Below are 24,159 nucleotides of genomic sequence, written 5' to 3'. Positions count from 1 at the left end.
TTGCCCCCGGTTCGCACCGGTTCTATAGAACCAGTAGTAAAACTGGCGGGAGGCTCCGCCCACCGACCCTGACGTCATCAAAATGTGCTTGCACAGAAGAGCGCACGCGGCCCAGCTGCAAACGGGTAGTAAAGGTAAATAGAACCCACCCCTGTAAGCGATATGGTTACGGGAAGTTCCACTTTACAATGGCTTCACTTAGCAATGGAAATTTGCATCCTAATTACCACTGTTAGAAAGTGAAGTGAAAGTGAATGCTAAAGCAGGCAGGAAGTTCCATGTTTAATTTCCAGCATTTCCAGAAAGGATTGGAAAAGATTCTTGACTGTAACTCTAGAAAGCTGTTTCCAGTCAACATTAACAGTATTGGGCTAGACTGAGAAATCAATGGTGTGAAAAATGTTTTGTCTTGCTATTTATTCTGGTGTCTCTTTTGCATTAGTGTGTGCTTCAGGAGAAGTCTCTCTCTTTTCTTTTTAGAGAAACCAGGCCCTCCTGAGAATCTGAAAGTGGCAGACACCTGGGGCTTTAATGTTGCGTTAGAGTGGAACCCACCCCAAGATAAAGGCAATGCTGATCTCAAGGGCTACACAGTCCAAAAAGCAGATATGAAGACTCAAGTAAGAGCTATTCAGTGCACAAAATGGAGCCTTTTTTTTAAAAAAAAGGGTGTGTGTGTGTCAGAATGGGGGAAAATGGAAGGAAAAATCTTGCAAGCATTATGGTGGTTCTATAGCCATTCTCAATACACATGCTTCAATGGATTTAGCAAGAGGTGGGTTTCAGCAGATTCTGACCAGTTCTGGAGAACGGTAGCGGAAATTTTGAGTAGTTCGGAGAACCGATAGTAAAAATTTTGACTGGCCATGCCCACCAAGTCACGCCCACCAAGACATGCCACACCCACTAAGTCACATCCACAGAGCCGGTAGTAAAAAAATTTTGAAATCCACCACTGGATTTAGCTAACCTATTACTATGCCATTTATGATATGTTTTTACCTTAACCAAAACTTAGAATATTATTGATCGGCTGGTATAAGCCAGCAAGTATCACTTACCTTTTAAGCAATATTCTTCCATTTAGTCTATGTCTGCCTAGGCCCTGATTTGGCATAGACTGGGACTAAGGGAAGGAGCCATTCTAGAATATTAGAAAGACTTTGCTAATACCTTCCTTTCATTACATAATTTTATTCAAACATTATACAGGTAGTCCTTAATGTATGACTGCAGTTGGGATCAGAATTACCATTGCTAAGCAAGGTGGTTATTAAGTGAGTCTTACCCAGATTTACAACAACAACACCCCACCCCACCCCCCATGATTGTTAAATGAAACACTGCAGTTGTTGAAAATCATGAGGTCATTAAATTAATCCAGCCTTTTTTGGAATTTCTTACTAGTCTTGATTTTGTTACCATCAATTGATAAGATTATCTTTGGTGTAAAATTAACTCCCACCTACCTACCATATATAGAATTTGCCCCCAGCTGTATTAGGGGGTGGAAATGAGGTTAGGAAATGAATAAGAGTGATGTTACGTTATGGAAAATCCCTGAATAGTTGTTTTAATCTTTTCAAAATACAGTTAATTTGGTCAGTATCTTGGTATGGAAAATGAAGGTAAATCATGGTTAAAAAAAATAGTACAGGTTTTTTTAACTGCTAATCAACTATATAAGTAACTTTATAAAGTAAAGTAAGTAACTTTATAAATCAATGTCTATTTAGTCCAGCAAATATATTTCCCATGGGAATCTTTCCTTCTTCAGTTCTCCAGAAATAATAATACGGCAATATAGTTTGCCTTTTTAACAAACATTGTTTCTGGCTGTCCATTCAAAATCCCTGAGACAGACTTGGTTCCTCAGCTATTTCTTTAAACGTGGGGTTGTGGCATGTTTGGTAGAAATATACTTTGCAATATTTCTATTTGTGTATATGTCTTGAGATGTAGCATCTCACACAAAAACATAGATACTGTATTTTTCGGAGTATAAGACATCGGAGTATAAAATGCAGCTTAGTTTTTGGGGAGGAAAATGGGGGGAAAAAATCTGCCTACCAGGTGTTCATCTGGCTAGCATCCTTAATCTGGTCATCTTCAGCACGTTAGTTTGCTGGTTTTTATCCCGGCTTGGGGATAAAAAACAGCTTCAAAAGCACAACTGATCTTTGGAGAGAGAAGCAATGAGAAAAGCAGGTAAACCATGGAGATTGCTTCACTCGCTAGCACTTCGGTAGGGCTGAAAAAAAGCTTCACAGCTGAGAGTCGGAGGGAGCAGGCAAAGCACGGAAGATCACTTCACTGAAAAAAAGCTTCTAAAGCACAGCTGAGAGTCAGAGATAGATCACTTCACTTGCTAGCACCTCATTAGGGCTGAAAAAAAAGCTTCGAAAAAGTTACATTCGGAGTGTAAGATGCACTTAAATTTCAGCCTCTTTTAGGAGGGAAAAAAGTGTCTTATATATACACACACACACACACACACACACACACACACACACACACACATACATACACACACATCTAAGCAGGAGTGGTATTCACTTACCCTTGCTACCGGTTCGCAAATGTGAGCATTCGCGCCTCCTCCACACATGCACAGAGCCTTCTGCGCATGCGCAGAGGATCAAAAACAGGACATGGATGATGTCCGGGTGGATGGGCAGAGCCTCCCACCGCCGGTGCTACTGGATCGCACGATCCGGATAGAACCAGCTGAATTTCACCACTGCTTCTAAGTAGTAACATGGAAGAGTTGTTTTTTTCCACCTCTATATGTAATTTGGGGGTCAAGGCTAAATCATTGTGCTTGTCTTTTTTAGGCCATGCCAAAAAAAACATACCTATTTTGTGCAAAATGTTCAATTCCCTTAATGTTTAAGGGTCTTTCTGCCTTGTTCTTCAGCAATGGTTCACAGTTCTGGAACATTACAACCATACAAGCTGCACAGTATCTGATCTCATCATTGGCAACAGTTATTGTTTCCGAGTTTTCTCAGAAAATCCTTGTGGTCTAAGTGAAATGGCTGCTGTCACAAAGAATGTAACGCAAATAACAAAATCAGGTAAGGCTAATGAAGCATGATTTAAAAAGTAGAAAGATCCTGCTGTTTCTTCATCACAGACGTGGGCAACTTGAGACCTCAGAGGTATAAGTGGCTCTCCAAAGTATTCAAGATCCCAGATCTTTCCTTGCCAAGCCATTACATTTTGGGAACTGCCAGTACTTTCTTACTGTTTTGAAATGAGAATCAAAAATATAATAAATCATAAAATATCAGCCCTTCGGGATAGGGCAGGTCATGGCTGGGTTAGATATTAGCCCAAGGATTACAGAAATGCTACTTTGTTGTTGTGGTATGTAATGTGTGCCAATAAGGGTGGCAAAGTATGCTTACGTCACTGCCTTTATTGCATCTGCAAATGACTGCCCAGCAGCCCTGCTTTAGTAGACCAGGACCCTTTTGGGTAGGGAGGAATCAGGGTTCTTACAGGTTGCTGTGAAGAATAGTCATAGCATCTGCCACACAAAGTCATTTGCCTTTGCTCAAACTTGGAATATGGCTAGGCAGATTCTTTGGAAATGAGCTAAGAGCCCGGTTATACAGGATGAGTTCTAGCTGGTTGGTCCTGAGAAAATGGACAGGATCCTCATGGTTGAGAGTTCAACCACCTGTATTGTTGGCCCACGTCCCTCCTGTTGGTTAAGGCCTCTTGGGAGGTGGCATGCAGTTGGGTCCAAACTGGTTAACGCTTGTTTTGTATGAAGCAGTAATGCTTCTTCTCAAAAGGCTATCTTTGGACTCAACAGTTTTAGACAATTTTCATTCAGTCTCTAGCCTTCCCTAGAAGGAAGGTTGTCGAAAGAGTGGTTGGTGCTCAGCTCTAGAGAACCCTGCATGAAGCTGATTATCTTCATGCTTTTCAGTCTGGGTTCAGGCCAGGTATAGTCCCAATATGATATTAGTCACACTTGCAGATGATCTTAGAGGGTTTGGGACAGGAGTGATCCAGTCATCCTGGACCTCCTGGATCTCTCAACAGCTTTCAGTAATATTGGTATACTTCTGAGCTCAGTTTGGGGGTTAGGAATGGGAACATTGTTTTAGGGTGGCTCTTTTTTTTTTTTGTTTGAGGCCTGTTTCAGTCACCGTTGGGGGAGAAGAGATTGCAATGCAGCATCCTCAGGACTCAGGTTTCTCTCCTTTCCTCTTTAACATTTACATAAAAATTCTGAGTGAAGTCAATTGCCAGCACGGGGTATGGTATTATCAGTACACTTGTACATCTGCAGCTCTGCCTGGGTGCTGCCAGTTGTTGACCAAGTGCCTGGATTTAGGACAATCTGGATGGGGAGAAAGAGGTTTCAACTCAGCCCTTGTAAGATGAGGCTTTGAACCTCTTCCCCCACCCCTACCTCAAGGTCTGGTGATAGGTCATCTTTGATTCTGACACTCCCCTGAACAAAGCTGATACCCAGTCTGGGAGTGTCCTAGACTCATGGCTACTGCTTAAGGAGAAAGTGGCAGCCATGGCTAGAGGGGTCTTCACACTGATTCATCTTGTGCACCAATCACATTATTTCCTAGATCAGGAGGCTTTGCTCATAGTCACTCAGGCCTTAGTCATTTCTTGTTTGGATTACTACACTGTGCTCTGTATAGGCCTGCCCATATCTACTTGAAATCTACTTGGAAGCTTCAATTGGTCCAGAATGCAGACTTGCATTCAGACCTGCAAGTTTCTATTAGTATAACCTTATAATAAAAGTAGCAATATTAGTTTGCATGACTTTGGTTTCCTAGTCTGGTCTACCTGGAAGGGCTAACATCAATCCTGCAAGTCTGAATGCGCTTTCCTCTCTTTTTATCTTCATGGGAACTAGGAAGGGTTTTGTCTGAGAGGTTTTCTCAGGTTACAGTTCTGTTCTGGATTCAGGTTCTTTAATTTGACCATTATTTTCATAGCAGCTCTTCCTCAAGCACCAGTTCTTCATAGTTAGAGCTGGGCATTTTACAGCCTGAGGGCTACATCCAGCCCATGGGCTATCTCAATCCAACTCATGGAGCTAGGATGGGTATCATTGTAAGGGGAAGGGTTGAGCGTTGTTGGTGGGGGTGGGACATTGTCAGTGGGGGTGGGGTGTTGGGGGGGAGTGGGTTGTATTAGTGGGGGTGATGCAGCAGCCCTCCACAACAATCCCAGGTTCTCATGTGGCCCCTTGGGAAAATCAATTACTCAGTTAATCAGTTGCTCAAGGTCATTCTTCTGTCCATTATACTGCTGACCCTTATATTAAACGGATTGGTTATTTTGAATTTATTTTCCAGGTCTGAGTTTCTTTCTTGCCTTAACAGTTCTTGTGTACCCTTTTCAAGATTATCTGTGCACACTTCTAAGTTAAGGAACTTCCAAATTCGTTTGCAGAATCCTCAATTCTTTAAATATTTTTGCCTCTTCATTATGAGTGAATCATTTGTTCTCATGTTTACATTGTTACCCTCATCCTCAATGAAAGATTAACTGTCCCTGCTTTCTGTTGAATTACTTTATGATTCAAAACATCTCAAAATAAGGTCTCCCTGTTTTTGTAGGAATTGTGTACAAACCAGAGAAGTTCCATAGCCAGGATCTCTGTGAACCTCCCAAATTCACTCAGCCACTGATAGACAGAACCACCACTCAGGGCTACAGCACCCAGCTCGTCTGCTGTGTCCGAGGCTTCCCAAAGGTGGGTCCTGTTGTGAAATGTGATGCCTACTGAACTGCAACAAGATAGGATACCATAGTAGATCATAGGAAGGGTGGTGAATTGAGATAACTAATCTCCTTTGCCCTTAAAAAGGAAGAGGGATCTTTCTTACTTCTGATCTATAATGCTTTCTCGTGTATTTAATGTGCATTTCCATAATGCATGTTATGAAAAGGTTTTTACAAAAACTTTTTCTTTTGTAAAGTTTTTGTGACAATTTGCATTTAAATATATCAACTTTTTCTCCCCAAATATATGTTTCTAAGTATTTTTCTCAAAATGCATGTTTTTCAATATATCTATCTAAATTATATAAATAAATCTTGACAATACTTTATTGAACTGAGAACTGCATCACTGACTGTATCACTGCAGGAAATGTAATAGTAATGGATAGCTATATTTAGCACTTCAGACTAGACTATATCCTAGGGGTGTCAAACTCAAGGCCCGGTGGCTGGATCTGGCCTCCAGGGTGCTTAGATCTGGCCCGTGGGGCCCTCCTGGAAACAGTGAAGGAACGTCCCACGGCGCCTCTGGCAGCAAAAACGGAGCTTGGGAGGGTCGCATGTGATCCTCCTGAGCTTTCTTTTTGCTGGCAGAGGATTGCAGGAGGCCATCACAGCCAAAAATGGAGCTCGGGAGCCCATTTTCACTGGCAGACCACTCAGACCACCACAGGTGGCCCCCAACATGAGTGATGTCCTGCTGGCCATACCCACCCTGGTCACACCCACCCCAGACCCCCGAGGTCAAACACAACTCTGATGCGGCTCTCAATGAAATTGAGTTTTACACCCCTGCTATATCCTCATATTCTTCACATCAGAGCTTGCAAAAGTCAAATTCCCCAATCAAGTGTCAGCTTCCCATTTCCTTTCGCAAGCCTATATTTGCTTACATTGAAAGTGATGCATCCTACTTTCCAACCACAAATTCCACCTCTTCTAAAATTTTATGAAGCAAAGTGATGTAAAAAATAAATTCAACTACTTGTAGACAAAGTATCTGACTCCCTGGATACCTGACAGTTTCTCCAGAAATATAGTAGCTATAGAATTCAGATAGATATGTAGCTATTACAGAGCAAATAGGGGAAGAATGATGCAAACTACAACAATAGTGGCAGACAACTTGTATAAATTAGCCTCACTGAATGCAGATCAGGAGTGGGTTCTACTTACCTTTACTACTGGTTCGCAACAGGATTGCATGCGCAGATCGCCTATGATGACATCTGGAGTGGTGGGCGGAGCCTCCCACCATTTTTATTACCGGTTATTGCGAACCGATCCAAACCAGGGGCAACCCACCACTGATGCAGACAAGGGAGTTAAGAATAGAAATGTAATGAAGAGAAATAGTTTATATACCTATGCTAACTAGTTTATCCTGCCGAACTGCATTTTGGGATATTTATGCACTTTGGTGTCTTTCCTTGATTTTAGCCCAAAGTGATCTGGATGAAAAACCAAAGGGAGATTCAAGAAGACCCAAAGTATCTAGTGCACATGGACCAGGGGATTTGCTGTCTAGAAATCCGCAAACCTAGCCCTTTTGATGGTGGTGTCTATACATGCAAAGCTGTGAACCCTTTTGGTGAAGCCTCTGTAGATTGCAAATTGAATATAAAAGGTATATATGTACTGTATTTTATCTCTTGTTTGCATTTGAATGCTTTGTTGCAATTCTTCCTCCTCCAAAAAAAGTTGTGGAACCTCTGAATGATTTCCACAGAGACTTTCAATTCTTTATGTATAAAAAGTCCATGAATTATCAAAAAAAGAGTGCTCTACAAAAAAGGCTACACTAAATAGTGATTATATAGTGCAGAGAAAAAAAATCCTAATATATTATAATCATTAAATTGAGCCAAAGGAATAAACTGTCTTCATGCTTCCATTTCCTATAGAGATGGAATAGACAGGTTGCCAATGTTTACTAGATAGCATTGAAAATAGATCTGCCACCTATTTATTTGATTCCTGCAATTACTTCCTTCTAGGTCATGTTCAGAATTACTAGCATACATGGCAGATAGTAGTTCCAGGAGAGATGACCTCACATACAAAGAATATTATTTAATTTCCCAAGGAAGCATTACAAGGGAAGTGAGAGTATGGTGGTATCAGTCCTTACTATAAAATGGTGGTTGGCTGGCATTTGTTGCCAGCCAACTAAACAAAATTTAACTTCTTGCACAACTCTTTCAACTATCCTTTGAAAGTGCTTTTTGATGGCACAGAATGTTGGACTCCCTCAATTATTTATATATTTATTGGTTTGGATTATATGATGCTCTGTGCCCAAAGACTCCAAGAGGCTTAGAATATATCAACATAAGATTAGGAATCATAAAGACGGACTTAATCTAGTGTGCCACTATTCAGAGTTAGCATGATCCTCACCGCCCTGAAGGAGGCGGTGGTGAGACCCCTCCTCAAGAAACCTGCTTTGGATCCAACCATATTGAATAACTTTCGTCCGGTCTCCAACCTTCGCTTTGTTGCAAAGGTTGTTGAGAGCGTGGTGGCTCGGCAGCTTCCATCGGTCCTGGAGGAAACAGACTACCTGGATCCATACCAATCGGGTTTCAGGCTGGGGCATAGCATGGAGACGGCATTGGTCACACTAGTAGATGATCTCTGGAGGGCTCGGGACAGGGGACACTCCTCTGTTCTGGTCCTCTTGGATCTTTCGGCGGCTTTTGATACCATCAACCATGCTATCCTGCTGCGACGACTCGAGGGGTTGGGAGTGGGAGGCACTGTTTTACGGTGGTTCTCCTCCTATCTCTCGGCCGTACACAAGCGGTGTTGGTAGGGAGGCAGAGATCGGCTATGAGGCCCCTCACTTGTGGGGTGCCCCAGGGGTTGGTTCTCTTGCCTCTCCTGTTCAACATCTATATGAAGCCGCTTGGGGAGATCATCTGTGGTTTTGGGGTGTGGTATCATCAGTATGCTGATGTTACCCAGCTTTTTATATCCACCCCGAACCAACCTAGTGATGCCCTCGACGTGATGTCCCGTTGCCTGGAAGCGGTACAGACCTGGATGGGGAGGAACAGGCTCCAACTCAATCCCACCAAGACTGAGTGGCTGTGGGTACCAGCATCTGGGTCCAATCGAGATATTCCATCGTTGACCATCAAGGGTGAGGTGTTACCCCCTGTGGATAGGGCCCACAACTTGGGTGTCCTTCTGGATTCACAGTTGTTTCTGGAAGATCATGTAGCGACCATGACCAGGGGGGCATTTGCCCAGGTCCGCCTTGTGCATCAGCTGCGCCCTTACTTGGACCAAGATGCCCTACGCACCGTTACTCATGCGCCTGTCACCTCCCATCTTGATTACTGCAATGCTATCTACCTAGGGCTGCCCTTGAAAACCACTCGAAGGCTTCAACTGGTGCAGAATGCAGCCACGCGGGTTGTGATGAGAATGTCCCGACACTCCCATGTTACACCCCTCCTGCACAACCTGCATTGGCTACCGGTTGCCCTTCGGGTGAGGTTCAAGGTGCTGGTTATCACCTATAAAGCCCTTCATGGCCTAGGCCCGGGATACTTGTCGGACCCCCTGCAGCCAGCAACAATCTCCAATCGCCCGGTGCGTTCCCACAGACAGGGCCTCCTCAGGGTGCCGTCGGCCAGACAATATCGGCTGGCGACCCCCAGGGGGAGAGCTTTCTCCGTGGGTGCACCCACCCTCTGGAACCAACTTCCTTTGGAGCTCCGGATGGCCCCTGACCTTCGCTCGTTCCGCCATGGTTTGAAGACCTGGTTGTTTCGTAGCCTGGACTGATGGCGGGGGGGGGGGTTCTTAATAGTTTTAAATTGATTTTAAACTGTTTTAATTTGGACTTTTAATTTCATATTGTTTTACTGTGCAATTGTGCATTTTATTGTTGTGAGCCGCCTTGAGTCCATTGGAGATAGGGCGGCATATAAATCACGTTAAACTTAAACTTAAACTTAAACTCATTTATTTCCAGATGCCTTTCTGAAGAGCCATGTAATGTAGCAGAAAAGGAGTGTGGTCCAGATAGTTGGAGGAAACGCTGTTCCAAAAGAGGACCCTTCTCTAAAACGTTCAAATATGGGTCTCTTTGTATGACATTCTTCCATGAGGCCTCTCTGTCAGATCATATAATAGTTGTGTGGATTTAACTCATAGAAAACCATCTTGGAAACTAACTTGCAGCCAGTTCAGCTCCTGTAGTACATAATGGTGTTGGACAAACTTTGTGTGTCTCTAACAACCATTTTCAGAGCGTATTCAATGGGAATCCCAGGCGGAGCAAGTTACAGCAGTACAGTTGTAACTTGCTCTGCATGTGGGTCCAGTCTCCAACTGGTTTACAAGACGTAATTGTACAACACCCCCACCCCCCCGGTCATGACCTTCACTTGCTTGTTCAAGCAGGAACCTTGATTTCAGGAGGATCACTAGATTGTGAACCAAGTTCTTCCAATGAAGCCTAGCTTTAGATTCATCGGGATCCATAGCCATTTGCAGGATCTAATGTATGCCTATTTCCACCAATAGTTTCCAGACACTGATTGGATCAAGACATCAACTGTATCTTCTAACCACATTAGAGTGGAAATATGTAACTGAATATCAGCCACAAATGATGCTACTTCATCTGGTGGCTTTGTGTAGGTATCAAACAGCAGGAAGGAGAGGACTGAGCCCTGAACACATAGATTATTTGAAGGTTTGTCCTCTCCCCATCATAATTGACTTTTAATATAGGTGGCACTTAGAGTTGTTGTTTTTGCAAAAGGTGGATGGGAGAGTGTGAGTGACTTTCTCTAAAGGCTTTATGACTCCAAGTATTAATTGACATCTTTTATGCCAAGCAGGCTGATTCGGACCATCTGGTATATCCAGATTTTTGGAACTATGACACTTGCAAGCCTTAGCATTTGCCAAGATTAAAGTGAGTTGTAATTCATAGAATTTGGAGGGTACCAGATTGCCCATTCCTGCTGATAGGATTGGCACAAGATGTCTTGTTTCTCCTTCTCCCCATTTGCTTTGGTTTCTATCACCTAAATTGCTTACAGCAACCATATCAGTCATCTCATTCACCTCATCCCCAAATTGGAATTACTGCTGCTGTACAAACAGAGACCATTGGATATACTCCAGGGACTTTATTCACAATCCATCATTCTAAGAAAAGGAAAAAGAAAAATAGAGTGGATGGTTGTTTTCTAAGTAGTGGATCAGAGCACGGTGTAGTATCTTTTCTAATTTGCTGAACGACCAATGTGGCTTACAGTAACTTAATGGAAGGCTAGTGTTGATGTCATACCAGCTTGGTTCATGGTGTTCAACTAGAATATAGTAGGTTTTGATTAAGTGTCTGGAAATTCCGTTTATGGACTTCTTGATGCTCTCTGAGCCTGGTTGGTTGCTTGTAGATATTACCGAATTAGGTAACATCATCAGGCACTGATGATGTTACCTAGTTGCAGGGGTGAAATGCTACCGGTTAGGACCGGTTCAGGAGGACCAGTAGCGGAGATTGAGGCTAGTTCACCGTACCGGTAGCAATTGGTGGCTGACCACGCCCCTGAACCGGGCCACGGCCCGCAGTTCTGCCATGCTTCCCTGCCTTCCCATGCAACCTTTCCGTGACCAGCTTGCAAAGGCAGGCAAGCGGAACGCCACGTGGAAGGCAGGCAAGCTTCAAAGGGCTGCGGGGAAGGGAGCTAGCAGCGTACTCCCTTCCCAGCATGCCCTCCTCCTCTCCCAGGTGACAGCCAGGGCTTCGCCGCCTCCTCTTTTCCTCAGAGAGGCAGCGTCTGCCTCCAAGTCCTTGCAGAGGGCAGGACATACACACACACACACACACACACACACACACAAACACACATGCCCCTGTTCCTCACCACCACCACCACTACTTTTGCTGTCGGCTTAAAGTCAATCTTGAAGATATTTCCTTACATCGCTGCCAAACTTGTTGGGAGCGTCAGTGATCTAAGGAAACGTCTTCTTACACCTTCTCCTCCCAATTCCCTCCCTCTCCTTTTTCCATTTCTGTGCCTGGATTCTGCTTCTGCAAGAGAAGGCTCCGATGTTCGGTTGGGTGGTGGAGAGAAACTCAAAGCGTTGGGGCTTCAGAAGGGCAGAATGAGCTTCAAAATGTGCAGCTCCTGGCTCTAACAGTGAGTGATGTCATGTTGGCCACGCCCACCCTGGCACATGACCACCAAGCCACGCCCATCACGCCACACCCACAGAACCGGTAGCAAACATTTTTACATTTCACCCCTGCCTAGTTGGGTAATGAAGTGTCGGTATACAAATACAAGCTCAGAGAACACCAAGAATGCCATAGTTTAATTCCATAGTTCAACCCTGAGTACAGATATTCTCTTCTACAATATTGAAATCCCATCTAGCAGAGAAGAATATCAGAGAAAGGTGGGAAGCGATTTATGATCAGTTCTTTGTATGTTTTGAAGGTATCTGTTGGCAATGTGTTAACTGTGTTACTGCTTTTGTATCAGGTTGCTCTACAGTTGAAACCTCAGCCATTATGTACAAATACACATATATACACACATGTATACACAGCAATATACAATAATATTTCCCAGCTAAGATAAAGTATGTGCATGTCTTCTTTTGGGAGACACAATAATGAAATAACATCTTGCATCTGATCAAATTTTCAGTGTAAGGAACTCTGCAGACAAGTGTTTTGCTAGTAGGATCTCTTTTAAGTCTAATTATGCAATTGATTTTTCTAACATTCTATAAATGGCAAAGAAACTCTTATCTGCTGGTTGACTGGCCTTCATCTATAACAGCTCTAGCCCAAGTCAATATTTCCAATATATTACCAGCATGTGATTTCTTCTTTCAGATCTCTTTCCTTTAACCCCAGTTTGAGAAGTAAGCATCTCCAAGTGAACACCTAAGCCTTATGTCATCTTTCTACATAACAGCCTCTTTATTTTTCTAGTTCTTTTTATCTTTATTAAAGACAAGCTTGTTCCGTCATCAATATTGCCAGGAGGGCAAAAGACCCACATTGTATAAAGGGATCTGAATGGATCCTAATCTTAGTTCATCATGTTTCTGTTATGTTTGCAGTTCCGGAATGATGATATCTGGGAAATCAGATGAAGAACAAGGTAGGATAAACTGCCACTTAAGTCAGTTGGAGAACATAATATATCAACCTGAATGCAAGCTTCAAGAATCCATCTTAGACCTGATAACAATCCAGGATCACTGATACACATATGTTGGTGCATTGTCTCTGAGGCAAAACCTGAAAAATGCAAAATAAGTATATCCTTTTATATAGAATTAATCGAAGGCTACTCCCCATCCTGGGATATGATTGAAAATCATAAAGTCCTGAGACCATATTTAGCTATACCGTTTGCCAGTTATATTAATTTATAAAACAATACTCAGCCTTCTGTTGTCATTTTAAAACCAGATCTAGTTCTTCCTTTTTGAATCACATGGTCAAATCTTGTGATAAATCTCATTTATCAAGATGAATTATAATCTTACTACCCTAGTTTACCGTCAAGAAAGATAAGGGTCATTTTTTAATGTAAAGACAATCAGATCTAAATTCTTTGCTTCATTTTTTTTAAAGTATAATAACGTGAACAGATATTGAAAGGAATCTGGATTATGTCTGTAAATCTCCCTATCTCATATAAGGATCAAATTTATTGTTTATGTGCATGTAAGAGAGAAAGATTTCAGTTAGATCAAAAGCATGAATGTGTATTTTTTTGTGTGATTTTGGTGTGAGTTATTCTTTATCTGAACTGTTTCTTACCTCTCTCTCAGCCAGGTCCTTGCAAAATTCTTTTCTGGGTTCTCAGCTCAGGAGAGTCCTTCACGGTTCCTAGATGGGATCTGCAGCTTGGAAATAATTTTATCACTGTGGCTTTTCAAAAGCAGAAAGTTCACCTGCTGCTGCACTGGCTCTATAAATAGCAACTACCATGTTTCCTGTAATACCAAGATTGTCATCTATGCCTCTTGATATTTAGCCCTGCAGAACAAATACCGAATAAAGAAATATATGTTATGAGAATGAAATGATTCCTGTAGAAAATTTGGAGGGGGGCTGGAATGCTCCGATCAACCCTTCCTAACCTTGTGTCCTTCAGTGTATTGGACACGCAATTAAGGTTAGAGAAGGGTTTTCTGATTCATTACTACTCTGTGACTGTGTTCCTTTTCTTCTGTTTTCATTATTACTTAACTTTTAAATTTTATGTATTCAATTCATGCTTATACTTATATATATTATCTAATACGTACTCGACAAAATAAATAAAATTTAAAAAAATAAAAGGAAAAAAAACATTAAGCCAGGATTTTTAAACAAGTAATATTTATTTATTAAATTTATTTGCCACTCATCTCATTTCAAATGATTCTAGGTGGCTTACAGCATGTTGTTAGTCGCAAAGTCATGTCCGACCCATCGCGACCCATGAACAACGCTCCTCCAGGTCTTCCTGTTCTCTACCATCCCCCAGAGCCCATTTAATCTCACGCCTACTGCTTCAGTGACTCCATCATTCTCTGTCATCCCCTTCTTTTGACCTCAATCTTTCCCAGCATTAGGCTCTTCTCCAGTGAGTCCTTCCTTCTCATTAGGTGGCCAAAGTATTTGAGTTTCATCTTCAGGATCTGGCCTTCTAAAGAGCAGTCAGAGTTGATCTCCACTAGGACTGACCAGTTTGATCGCATTGCAGTCCAAGGGACTCGCAGGAGTCTTCTCCAGCAACAGAATTCAAAGGCCTCAATTCTTTGGCACCAACTTTCACAGCGATACATTGCAACTGGGAACACCATAGCCTTGACTTTACACACTTTTGTTGGCAGGGTGATGTCTCTGCTTTTTAGTATGCTGTCTAGGTTTCCCATAGCTTTCCTCCCCAGGCGCAAGCATCTTTTAATTTATTGGCTGTAGACCCCATCTGCGGTGATCTTGGAGCCCAGGAAAATAAAATCTGTCACTACCTCCATTTCTTTCCCATCTATTTGCCAGGAATTGAGACAGCCAGGTGCCATGATCTTAGTTTTCTTAATGTTGAGTTTCAAGCCAACTTTTGCACTCTCCTCCTTCACCCGCATCACTTTCTGCCATTAGAGTGGTATCACCTGCATATCTGAAGTTGTTGATATTTCTCCCGGTAATCTTAATTCCAATTTGTGATTCATTTAGCCCCGCCTTTCTCATGATGTGCTCTGCATATAATTTAAATAGGCAGGGTGACAGTATACACCCTTGCAGGACTCCTTTCCCAATTTTGAACCAATCAGTGGTTTCATGTCCAATTCTCACTGTTGTTTCTTGACCCGCATATAGATTTCTCAAGAGACAAATAAGATGGTCTGATACTCCCTTCTCTTTAAGAACATTAAACATTAAAAACATTGAAATCATTGAATATAAAATGACAGAACAGACAAAACAAAATCATTAACGTTAGATGGAAAAGGAGGGAGCCAGATATATGGATAGGGGACAGGTGGGGTTAGCTTTAAATTAGCCAACCATCTCCAATGTGAAACTCCCCTGTTGGGACCCAAGCCATTTGGCAGAACCAGGTTTTAAGGCTCTTATAAAAAGTCAGCAGGATGAGAGCCAATCTCATCTCAGGGTTTAAGATGTTCCAAAAAGCAGGAGCCAGGGCAGAGAAGGCTCTTCTGCTGCACCCACCAGCCAAAATTCCTTGACCGATCGCATCTGCAGTATGCCCTTTCTGCTGGCATGGGTGGGGTGGACTAGTCTCACTGAGATGAGACAGTATTCTGGACCTAGGCCTTGAAGGAATTTATAGGTGATTACCAACATCTTGAATTGCATCAGAAGCAAATTACCAACTAGTGTAGCTCACGGAGCAGTATTATAACATGGACCCTAGGGACCCTAAGAAGTGCCCGTGCCTCCAGACTCTGTGCCAGCTGTAGCTTCCAAATGGTCTTCAAGGGTAGCCCCATGTAGAGTGTATTGCAATAGTCGAAATGCGAGAATATCAGCCTGGCTTGCAAATGTGTATAGAATGCTAAATGTACACGTGACATTAGGACAAAATAAGCCAATTTCTGTTTTAGCAGTCATAGGCATCTATGAGGATAAGGGAAACAAATGTTGGAACATGTGAAGACATCAGCTAAATGTCATAACTTATATAGTTGTGTCAGATACCAGGGCACATGCAATAAAGACAATGTCATGGTTTGTAGTTTGCTGCAGACACCACTGGCAGTATGCATGAACTAGGCCTGTATAGGTATAGTAAATATAGTGGCTATAGTTTTCTTCTTGCCATATTCTGTAAGTTAATTTAAACATTAAAACAGAAGCAAAAGCCTTCATCATTAGCCTCTGAAATTACCTGGTAAGTAGGAATGAACTGCCATAAAGCAGATTCTGATCTGTGTCAAAAACAACTAACTTAATTAGTTGTTAAATTAATTTCAGAGGAATTAATTTTCAGATATGTATTTCCTGTTATATTGTATAATCTAACATCTTCTGCAAATTGTTTGGTTTTTCTTTCAACAATATAGCATGATCCGCATACAAAATGCATGTACATTCATGTCCCCAGTCAACATAGTCTAATGTCACCACAAGCATTTCTTATATAGTTATTCATAAAAACATTACCCAGTTAAAGGAACGTCACACCTCCTTTTTCAACACAATCTTATTAAATTTCAAAAGAAGTTAAAAATGCAAAACAGCAAAAAAAAGAAGAAGAAGAAGAAGAAGAAGAAGAAGAAGAAGAAGAAGAAGAAGAAGAAGAAGAAGAAGAAGAAGAAGAAGAAGAAGAAGAAGAAGAAGAAGAAGAAGAAGGGGAAAAGGGGATCAAAAGCGAAGAAGTGAAAAAGGGGAATGGGGGAGAGGGATAATTTAAAATGAAAGACTTTTGACTTTCCTCAGTAGAGATATATATATATAATCAAATCATCTTTTAGACATAAAACAGCTAAGGGAACATCCTACATCCTAAGCTTATTCACTGCTCAGTGTTTTATCAATTCCCTCATAAATCGCTTTTATCACACTCAGGAACTAAACTTCATATTCATATACAAATATTTCATAATTAAAGGCTATTAATTTTATCATGTTCATTTTCTTAATCAGCACATATACAAACATTTGTACAATATTTATTAAAACTATTATTCTATTGAAAATTTAAAAATAGTGTTAATTTTTATAAAACACATACACATCTGTGCTAGGATTATATAAACGTGTTCAATAAACTTGCCATATTAACAGTGACAGACTTGCAGATATCTAAAATAAATCCTTTGCTGCTTGTGAACTAAATCTTCACCTGGTTTTTCATCCACAAATCTTTTATATTTTTTGCTTGTTAACACCTCAGAATTCAAGTAACAGCTCATCTTGTGAAAAATAAGAAGAAGAAATAGGTTTTTTTTCCTGGTTTCTGCAGCCAGAAAAATGTAGATGAATTTAATTCAGTTAATTGAAATTATAGGCATGGCATAATCCAGCCATCTCAATTTAGTAATCTCTAAATATGCAGGGATAGTAATTAAGTACTAAGACTCTCCCAGAGTATGCTATGCCTCTCAGGAATCTGGCATCTCCAGTTTCCTCACACGATGGAAGGTACCAAGTTGGAGAAAGCTAACTATCTGTAGTAATATTTCTTAGTTCCTATTTTCTAGATGTGTTGAGGTACAAAATTTCCAGCCAGATCATAAAGGATGGCAGCAGCCCTGTCATATCTGGAATCAATGATAATGATAATGTAAACCAAATAGCAAAGTATGTGAAATTATAGGATAGCCATCAGTTTTGTTCCTCAGCCTGCCATGCATTGGATCCTTAATTGCAGAATAACTATGTCACTAATGAGCTTCCCTGAGCACAAAAACACACACAGAAGCCTTGCTGGTTTGAATTGGAGCCGATTTTAGACTTTCCATTTAAAAACCTACTACTCTAATGAATCATGTGGAGATGAGATGCACAACTGAATTATTTCTCGTGATAAAAATCCAGCACAGGAAGTTAGTAAGTATTTCTAGAAAATTATGCACGCTGATGTTCTAATTTTTGAATGAACATTTCTGATGCAAACCCATACTTATGATTCTCCATAATATTCTCATGATACATAATGGTTCCAATATTTCAGAATTAGTTTTTCTAGGTTGAATAACAGACTTTTCTGAATTAGGCAAACTATCAGTTATTTTAATATACTATTTCCTTGTAGAAACCAGTTTGCCTGAAACTGTCCCTATATGAAAAATCACCATATTAATGTTATAGAAATTTCATTGAATTATGGGTACTTCAATATGGCTACTTGCAATTCATATACAGGAGGAGAAGCAGATAAATGACTTCTAATGTTACCATGAGAAACTAGATGACTTGACTAAGAATATATATATATCATACAATACACAGCCATATGCCTGACTTCATGCAAAGCAATTTACATAAAGAAATAAAGCAATTTATTTATTTTAATAGTATTAAATTTACAAGTAGAGGAAGGAATTGTTTATTTATTAAATCATATAAATATAAATCATATAAATCATTCACTGTTTCCCACATATTAGAAAAGTCACCTTTACAAAGTAAAGATCAGAATATTCTGGCTGAAGTTTCTTGAGAACATGAATGAGATCAGCCAAATTTATTAGCCTTAAGACCTCAGAACACCTTTCCAGATCCCCATTGGCATGTTATTTATACAACCAAACAGCTACATTCCACTGTTCATAATGAATTATAAATGTCTTTTGGGCTGCAAGAAGGGGAGCAAATTCCTCAGGGGATGAGGAATATGAACTTTTTTGATGGAAAACTTTAACCCTTGCCTTTATTCCCAGGCAAAAAGTAGGTTGTAAAGGGCAATTGTTGCATTTTGTATTTTTCTTCAGAAATGGCATTGTTAAATTACCGGTAAAAATAAAACAAACTTATCTTTACTGTGATAAATATGGCCTTATCAGTGAATAGATGCAGGCTATGCCTTCACCATGCATTAATCTCAAATGGTGAACTTTTATGAATACAATTTGTTCCAAAATCCAAGGTTGATAAATGTTGTGTGGTCCTAAGCTCTGCTGAGACAGTGTGGATGGAAGAAGAAGGACAAGCATCCATAGTCTTTTTCATGACCACATTTTGGCCATCCAACATATACGTTATTGTTATCTGAATCTGCCAGAGGAGAAAGTTAGAACAGTGTAACATTGAACATGCATATTAGTTTTGTACAAATGTATTTATTTCTTTAATTTATAGTGGTTCAGCACCAAAGTGTCTCTGGGCAGTATTACAACTAAGAAGCCATCATAACAAATAAAAAACAACAACAGAAGAGAATCCCAAAACAAACCAAAATAGATCAAACCAAATAGAACAAAAGCAAGCAAAACATGGGACTCCATGGTTATCTTAGCCACATATAGCCTGGTTTTACACAATTCAAATCATTCACATTGTTGAGTCTGTTTATATAATCAAATTCATCTGATTAAAATAATTATTTGATTTAGGAAACTGACCTATACATTTTGGGTATTCAAACTGGTTTGAACTGAATGTGCAAATAAATATAATGTGATGGTGCACATGCAGAAAAGGCATTTGGATTGGTCTGAATATAATCAGTTTGAAATGCCTAAATTAGATTAGGCAATTGTAATTGACTTGTCACTTCAATTTAGAGCTGAATTTGGAAACAATGGGATTCCATCAAAGAATTGAAAACAAAACAAAATCCCAAAAATGCATATTGGAAATGGGCAGATAGCCAAATTACTAAGAACAAGTACAAACAACCTGAAACTGTAGAACTGAGGTCAGGAAAGCAGTAGATTGGAATAAGTTTAGGTTAGTGAATAATGTTAAGAATAGCAACAAAATGTTTTAGATATGTTTGAAATAAAAGGGAAAAAAGCCGATGCTCCATGAAGGAAGCAAGATATTATTGGACTCTAATTTTGGCTCACTCTTCACTATCACAAGAAAAAAAAATACTGTCTTTAGCCAGTAAATTGTGAAGAGCAAGATTGAAGTTTATGGCTGACAGAAACATAGTCAAGAGAATACCTGTTTATGTTTAATGATGTTACATTTCCAGGACCAACTAAATTACATACTATTTTATTTATTTATTTTATTAAATGTGTTTGTTCTCCTTCTCACTGCAAGGTTATTAACAGAACTTGCTGATGATCTGGCCAAACCCTTATGAATTATCTTTGGAGAATAGATTAAATCCTGGAGAACAGATGAAATCCAGATGTAGGAGAAGAACAAATGTGGTCTTTACATTCAAAAAGGGGGGAAAGAAAATGAAGTCTGGCACTGATGAGGAAATTCTAGAATAGATCATAAACAGATCAGTCTGAAACCACCTTGAAAACAATGCAGTAATTGTGAAAAACAAGCTTTCATTTTTTTAAGAAAAAATTATTGCCAAACAATTTTTATCTCATTTTTTTCTAAAAATTAAGTAACTTCCTTCCTAGATTAAGGGAATGGTCTAGATACAGTATAGCTTGATTGCAGCAAAGCATTGATGTAGTTGCTTTGCTTATTCTGTTTATTCTACTTTGGTGGGACCATAGCTCAAGTATTTTAAGAATTTAGACAAACTACAACTGGTTCAGAGAAGAGTAACCTGATGATCAGGAACTAGAAATGAATTCCTGTGGGGAAGGATAGAAGAAGATGGATTTAGTCTTGAGAAAACATGACTGGAAGTTAAAAAAAGTATCCTAACAGTAAAATCAGTTCAATGGTGTCACCATTTACCCAGGGTAGTAATAAGGGTTCCTCTTCACTGGATGTGTTCAAGTGGATGATGAACAACCTCTGTAGCCCACATGGACCCTATGATTTCACAAAGAGTCTTTGACTCAATCTCAGAACTGAATATTCACCCACATACTGCTGTCTCCATTAGAATTCATGGATGTGACTGAAAATATACTGTAGGCAGAACTACTATTTTAAAATTGAGAGCAGGTGAGGATAAAACTAAAATCTGAACAGAAGAACTAGAGGTCATTCTTTAAAGTCTACACAGGCTTTGGAAAAATATAATCTTATTCCTGGACTTGCTTTTTACAAAAAAAGCAAGGGGAAAAATTGCATAAGATTGGAAAATATGGGCAAATGGATTTTCCAGAAGGTGAAAACATTTCACCTTTGATTTTGATTAATATTTTTATTAAGAGTACTAGCACATTGTTTTCCTCACTGTTTCAATGACTACATTTCAGAAGCAATGTTTCCCAACTTTCTGATATTATTTTAGACATAGCCCGATTGTATTTAATTGAAGTTAAAAATTCCATCCTGACATAGAGAAGAATCTGCCAATCATTATTATTGGCATAATGATTGAACAGGAAAGATTCTGCTGGATACATCAGGTTTTTCATAGGTCAAAGCTATTATTGGGGCTAATGTTGTAAAACATCTGGACATGGGTTGCACTCCATTATATTCTTACTCTCTAAAGTGTTAGAAACAAACAGTATTTATGACTCAATTTCCTAAAACAAATTGACTTATACAAATTCACTATTTAGCAAGCCACTAAACAGGTAGCCTTGAATGATTGAGTGTTACGAAAGCAAGCCCACTAAGTAGGAAGCATTAAGTGATTGAGCACCGAGTCTTTGCAATTCATATATTTACTCTGCTACAAAATAAAATCAAACTCAGTTCCTGGCATCAGCACAAATGACTGCTCTGTGCGGTTTTCTTGACAACAGAAAGGATTTTCTGTAGCTTAAGAGATGCATTTAGTAGTTAAGTGCCTATACTGCTTCATAAGAAGTCATTCAGAAAGGCTTCTATTGCGTGTCCATTTTCTGAATGTCTAATAGAAGAGTATCAAGTACCATCAAAATCTTCTGTTCTTTATTTGTTAAATTTATATCCCATTTTCATCCAACAACTCTAACCTCCAATTCTCCCCCATGTCATAAAAATATTCCAATAAAAGAAACAGGAAGCAGCAATACAATAAACAATTCTTACTTTAAGATTCAGAGGTTTATTTCATGAGCAATTTTGAAATGAATAGCCATCATAACACAACTTATATCAATAACCCATTGCAATGAGATCCAGAGACGATATCTAGGTCCAGCAAGGAATAGCTACAGCCAGTGGCCCTGAACTCATCCCAAGACATTCTTTTTATACTTTTCTGCGTGTATTTCACAACTTACTTCCTTGTTGTTCCTCACGGACAGACAGTCTCCATATATACCCGTGTACATCTATTTATTTATTTTATTTGTTTGTCAAACCTGTACAAGATAGCAGGTATGAATATGAACATGAACATGAATGAAGGAAATGAATACAAATAAATGGGGACAGTAGGACAGGGATGATAGGCACACTGGTGCGCTTATGCACGCCCCCTTTACGGACTTCTTAGGAATGGGGTGACATGGTAGACAGTTTAAGATTGAAGCTGTGAGGATTTGAGGATGTAACAATGGAGTTGAATAGAGCATTCTAGGCATTGACCACTCTGCTATCGAGTTTGGAACTTGATTCCAGAATCTGAGTGTAGATACAACTGAGTGTATCTACCAACTGACAACATCTCAAACCTCTATCCATCAGCTACTTTCAGTTCCCTATTCCTCACAGTTTCAACGTTCTAATTCCAAATATATTTCAAAACTACATACTTTGCAAAATCGCATTTCATAGCAACAGCTCAGCAGGATTACAAATAGTTCTGATACACTTTAAAATCTTTCTATCTAAAACTTTGATTCATGTAGCTTTTTAGGGTCTGCTATCCTTCTGAGACCTATGGACTCTGGTAGTCCAATAGGCTTTTTGTCTGTTTCTCACACCCACAACTTTACTCTGAAGGTGATGTAGATGAGTCAATTTCTATAGCAATTGCATACAATAATGAGCTAACATTTCTTACATCATTTTAGTACAAGGAATCACTTTTCAAAAGATACAAGAAATGGAGAAGTTATAATTTGGTGTAATGATCATGTTATTCAGCTGAGTTAATTTTCTAGTTTGCTCTATCCAGGAATAATCATATCACAACATCAATCAGAAAAATCAAGCAGCATACATTTACCATAGAAATTGTTCACTAATTCCCTTAATTGTCCAGAGTGTGCAAATCTAGCCAACAATAAACTTCCTCCCAAAGATCATGCATTAGCATCAGTTCTGTGATGTGGACATACATACACTGAAATATCGGAACTCATATACAGTGAAAGGAAGGCAAACAGCAGCATCAAACAGCTATCATATATGAGAGCCATCTACAAGAACACTTCTGTGTAAAAGGCTATGAAATATAAGAAGTGTAAGAAGTATGTAAGTATAACCTAGATTTCTATACAAAACTCATATGTATAACCTTGTAGGAAAATGTGAAATTTATATAAATACATTTTTATGGATGGTACCCTTTATACATTATAGGTTTTGTCCTTACTGTTACAGCATTTTTTCCCTCAATATATCCAAGTAAGGAACTATCAACTGAGTGTATCTACCAACTGACAATAAACACATAATGTTTAGTGCTTAGTTAATTTAGTTAATTATATTTAGTTAATTATTATTGCATTCTGCCCTTTCTCCGAGAGCTCAGTTGAGTGTACATAAGAGTGGGAGGTCTCTCATTTTATCCCAAGACCCTTTATGTCTAGTTGCACTGTGAGAACAAGTAACTAGAGTCAACCAGTGAACTTTATGCTCAAGTTCACCTCCTTAAATACTACACAACATTGCCCTTTTGCCTCTTATTTAACAAAAGAAGATATCACAATAAATACTGGAGTTGTTTAGGGTATCACAAGGATCCATCTCCTCCTTTTATTACAAGCATTGTTAAATTTACTTCAAAGAATATTCAGTGTATAATTGATCTTGTGCTCTGACCTTTCTATTTTTTTTTTTTAATTGATTCATTGCAGCATTCCAAGCCACATCGAACTGACATGCATAATTTAGGAAGGAGCAAAGAAACAAATTTAATAGGCCACCAAACTTAAACCCTATTGTAAGTGCTTTTGATTTCATTGGGGATTTTATCCTGAAAGAAGCATTTCAAGCTATAAAAGAAATGAATAAATAAGACAAAGTGTTTTTTGAGGTCTTAGAAGTGCTTAACTGGCTGAGTGACTCCCACTTTTTTTTTGCAATGATTTCAACTGCTGTTAAGTATAAATCATTTACACTGCTTAATTCAGTTCATTCCCATTCTATCCATAATTTAAATTGACTGGTTACTGTTTGGTTCCCAAATAAAAGGGGGCGGGGTTTGTTGTGAAATTACTGGTTTTGCTGTTGATTTGAAT

General features: G+C 39.5%; 1 protein-coding gene across 1 annotated transcript in view; it reads left to right on the top strand.

Moving 5' to 3' along the window:
• Nucleotides 1-13,849, top strand: part of MYBPH (myosin binding protein H) — a 29,392-nt gene extending 15,543 nt beyond the window's left edge. The window contains exons 6-11 of the mRNA XM_034414174.3: nucleotides 481-620; nucleotides 2,918-3,077; nucleotides 5,607-5,743; nucleotides 7,213-7,399; nucleotides 12,880-12,920; nucleotides 13,600-13,849. Coding sequence (XP_034270065.2) covers nucleotides 481-620; nucleotides 2,918-3,077; nucleotides 5,607-5,743; nucleotides 7,213-7,399; nucleotides 12,880-12,890 — 635 coding nt within the window. The 3' untranslated portion in view covers nucleotides 12,891-12,920; nucleotides 13,600-13,849. The remainder of the gene's footprint in view (nucleotides 1-480; nucleotides 621-2,917; nucleotides 3,078-5,606; nucleotides 5,744-7,212; nucleotides 7,400-12,879; nucleotides 12,921-13,599) is intronic.
• The last annotated feature ends 10,310 nt before the right edge of the window (nucleotides 13,850-24,159 follow it).

Source organism: Pantherophis guttatus, chromosome 3 (genome assembly GCF_059756535.1).
Source record: "Pantherophis guttatus breed Tessera chromosome 3, ASM5975653v1, whole genome shotgun sequence".
Taxonomy (NCBI): Eukaryota; Metazoa; Chordata; class Lepidosauria; order Squamata; family Colubridae; genus Pantherophis; species Pantherophis guttatus.
This window is presented reverse-complemented; position numbering and strand designations above follow the sequence as displayed.